This window comes from Trifolium pratense, linkage group LG5 (assembly GCF_020283565.1).
Source record: "Trifolium pratense cultivar HEN17-A07 linkage group LG5, ARS_RC_1.1, whole genome shotgun sequence".
Lineage (NCBI taxonomy): Eukaryota > Viridiplantae > Streptophyta > Magnoliopsida > Fabales > Fabaceae > Trifolium > Trifolium pratense.
The window spans coordinates 41,829,016-41,831,254 of record NC_060063.1 but is presented as its reverse complement, the minus strand read 5'-3'; the positions used below and the strand labels follow the sequence as shown (position 1 = coordinate 41,831,254).

The 2,239-nt window shown below is 34.5% G+C and overlaps 1 protein-coding gene across 1 annotated transcript; it reads left to right on the top strand.

Moving 5' to 3' along the window:
• Positions 1–235: 235 nt before the first annotated feature.
• On the top strand, positions 236–1,911 carry LOC123885322 (40S ribosomal protein S15-4-like). The gene is made up of 3 exons (XM_045934597.1): positions 236–392; positions 490–696; positions 1,378–1,911. Exons 1-3 carry the CDS (start codon positions 384–386, stop codon positions 1,624–1,626), a joined length of 465 nt encoding a protein of 154 aa, XP_045790553.1. The 5' UTR covers positions 236–383; the 3' UTR covers positions 1,627–1,911.
• Positions 1,912–2,239: the final 328 nt, after the last annotated feature.

The window sequence follows — 2,239 nt, the reverse complement described above, 5'->3', positions numbered from 1 at the left end:
ACGGGTGGGAAAACACTGTATTGTTGGAAACGGGGAGCGGGAGAACATTCCCCATGTTGCTCTAACTATGATCCACTTATAGAAATTTGTTTTTAAGTGCAAAAATTGGAAAGAAGGGGTATAAAAGAAACAGGCAGCGTGGAAATAGAAATATTCAATTTCAATTTACAAACAGATATAAAAGGATATTGGGCTTATACAAAGGTTCAATTGGGCATATACAAAATCCAATAGAAGTGAGGGCTAGGGTTTATATAAAAGCGTTTATATAATTGGGCATATACAAAATCCAATAGAAGTGAGAGGGTTTATATAAAAGTGTTTATATAAAATACGAATTGTCTTACAGGGTGATCAGCCGCAGGCAAAGAACAACAGCAACAATGGTGATGGTGAGTTTGTTAAATACTTCTGACAAATTGATCTATTTTCAAAGAAGAGAACTTTTAACGATGGTGGGATCTGAATATTTGAATTTCCATTTTGCAGGAAGTCGTTGAGGTCGATGCTGCAGCCGCCGGAATCCCAAAGAAGAGAACTTTTAAGAAGTTCAGTTACAGAGGTGTTGATTTGGATGCTCTCCTTGACATGTCCGCTGCTGATGTCGTCAAGCTCTTCACCGCTCGTCCTCGTAGAAGGTTCCAAAGAGGTCTCACCAGATTGCCCATGTCTTTAATCAAACGGCTTCGCAAAGCGGTATGATACCATTTTTTTTTTTATTAATTACTTCTGTTGTATCTGGAAAATAAACAATATTCTAGTAAATCTATTTTGTTAGGTCAATTTAGTCACTTACATTAAATTAAATTAAGAACTGGCAATGTTTGGCACATGCAAGTGATTTTTTATTGATTCTGATTGATGTTTACTATGAGATATCTTGAATGAGTAACTGATTTGATTAGTGTTTTTAAATTTTAGGGATTAATTTGTTACGTATTAGTTAGCCCAACACATTAGGAGGAATTCTAAGGTGGATCTAAGAATATGAGGCTTTTTAAAGTTCATGAACATATTTTTTGTAAAATGACTCCATTTTATTTTTCATACGTTTTCTAAATACAAAATTATTTATTAAATAAATAAATCAATTTTGTTTCATATTTTCTCAATTGATAATTAATCAAATTAATTTTAGATAAGATTGTTTAATTTAGTTTTGAAAATAGTTGAACACGGAGCTTTTTTCTTATCCCAACCCCAAAAAATGAAGATGATGCCTTTTATTATGTAATTTTTAAATTTTTTAAGGCCTTAGGTGATTGCCTTGTTGGCCTTCCCATTGGGCTCTCTGCTATATTGCTTCTAAGTTTACAATTTAAACGACTGAAATGTTGATTCATATTGTTATTTTTTAATTCTGTGAATTGATTGTAGAAAAGGGAGGCACCACCTGGTGAGAAGCCAGAACCTGTTAGGACCCATCTTCGCAACATGATTATTGTTCCTGAGATGATTGGGAGCATAGTTGGAGTGTACAATGGGAAGACATTTAACCAGGTTGAAATCAAACCTGAGATGATTGGGCATTACCTTGCTGAGTTCTCAATTTCATACAAGCCAGTTAAGCATGGTAGACCCGGTATTGGTGCTACTCACTCCTCCAGGTTCATTCCTCTCAAGTGAATTGCCCTTTGTAGGAGGCCACAGCTTATTTTGAAGGAAAAACCCAAGATGATTATGTTTCTTATGTTTAGTGCATTTTAATTTGATTGCTTGGTAATGACTTATTTATAACTTTTCAGCAGTGTCGTTTGGTTTGTTTTGGTCTCTAAACTTTATCGTGCAAGACACACGCACAAAGTTTTATCGTAGGTTATTGAAATTGACATTTTAAGTTTTAAATTGTTGAAATGTGGCTGATGTTTAGTCTTTTGAAAATTTACATAAGCTTTGGTTTTATTGTTATAATCTTTTAATTCTTTCTATTTGTTGTCGTTAGTGAGGGACCTTGATAGGTCTCTCCCACGGTGGTTGAGTCCTATATGTTTCTTTTAGCGGTTGGATGCTGAAGCTTATAGATCTTCGTGTGTACTGTCAACACTCGATACTTTTTTTAATTTCATTTTCACTTTTCCAATTCTCAACCCAGGTCTGCAGCAACTAACCAAGAAAAAGCGGAATAGTATTTTGTTTATTTTACCTCCCTAATTTTTTTGAAGCTGGCTGATATATAACAAAGAAATATGTCATCTGAAGTTAGAGCTGGCAGTAGGCCGTACATTGCTAACATACCAAT

Excerpts from the sequence above, each read along its gene's own strand:
- LOC123885322 (XM_045934597.1), top strand. Across the intron at positions 697-1,377 it reads TCAAACGGCTTCGCAAAGCG|AAAAGGGAGGCACCACCTGG; the intron begins GTATGATACCAT and ends AATTGATTGTAG.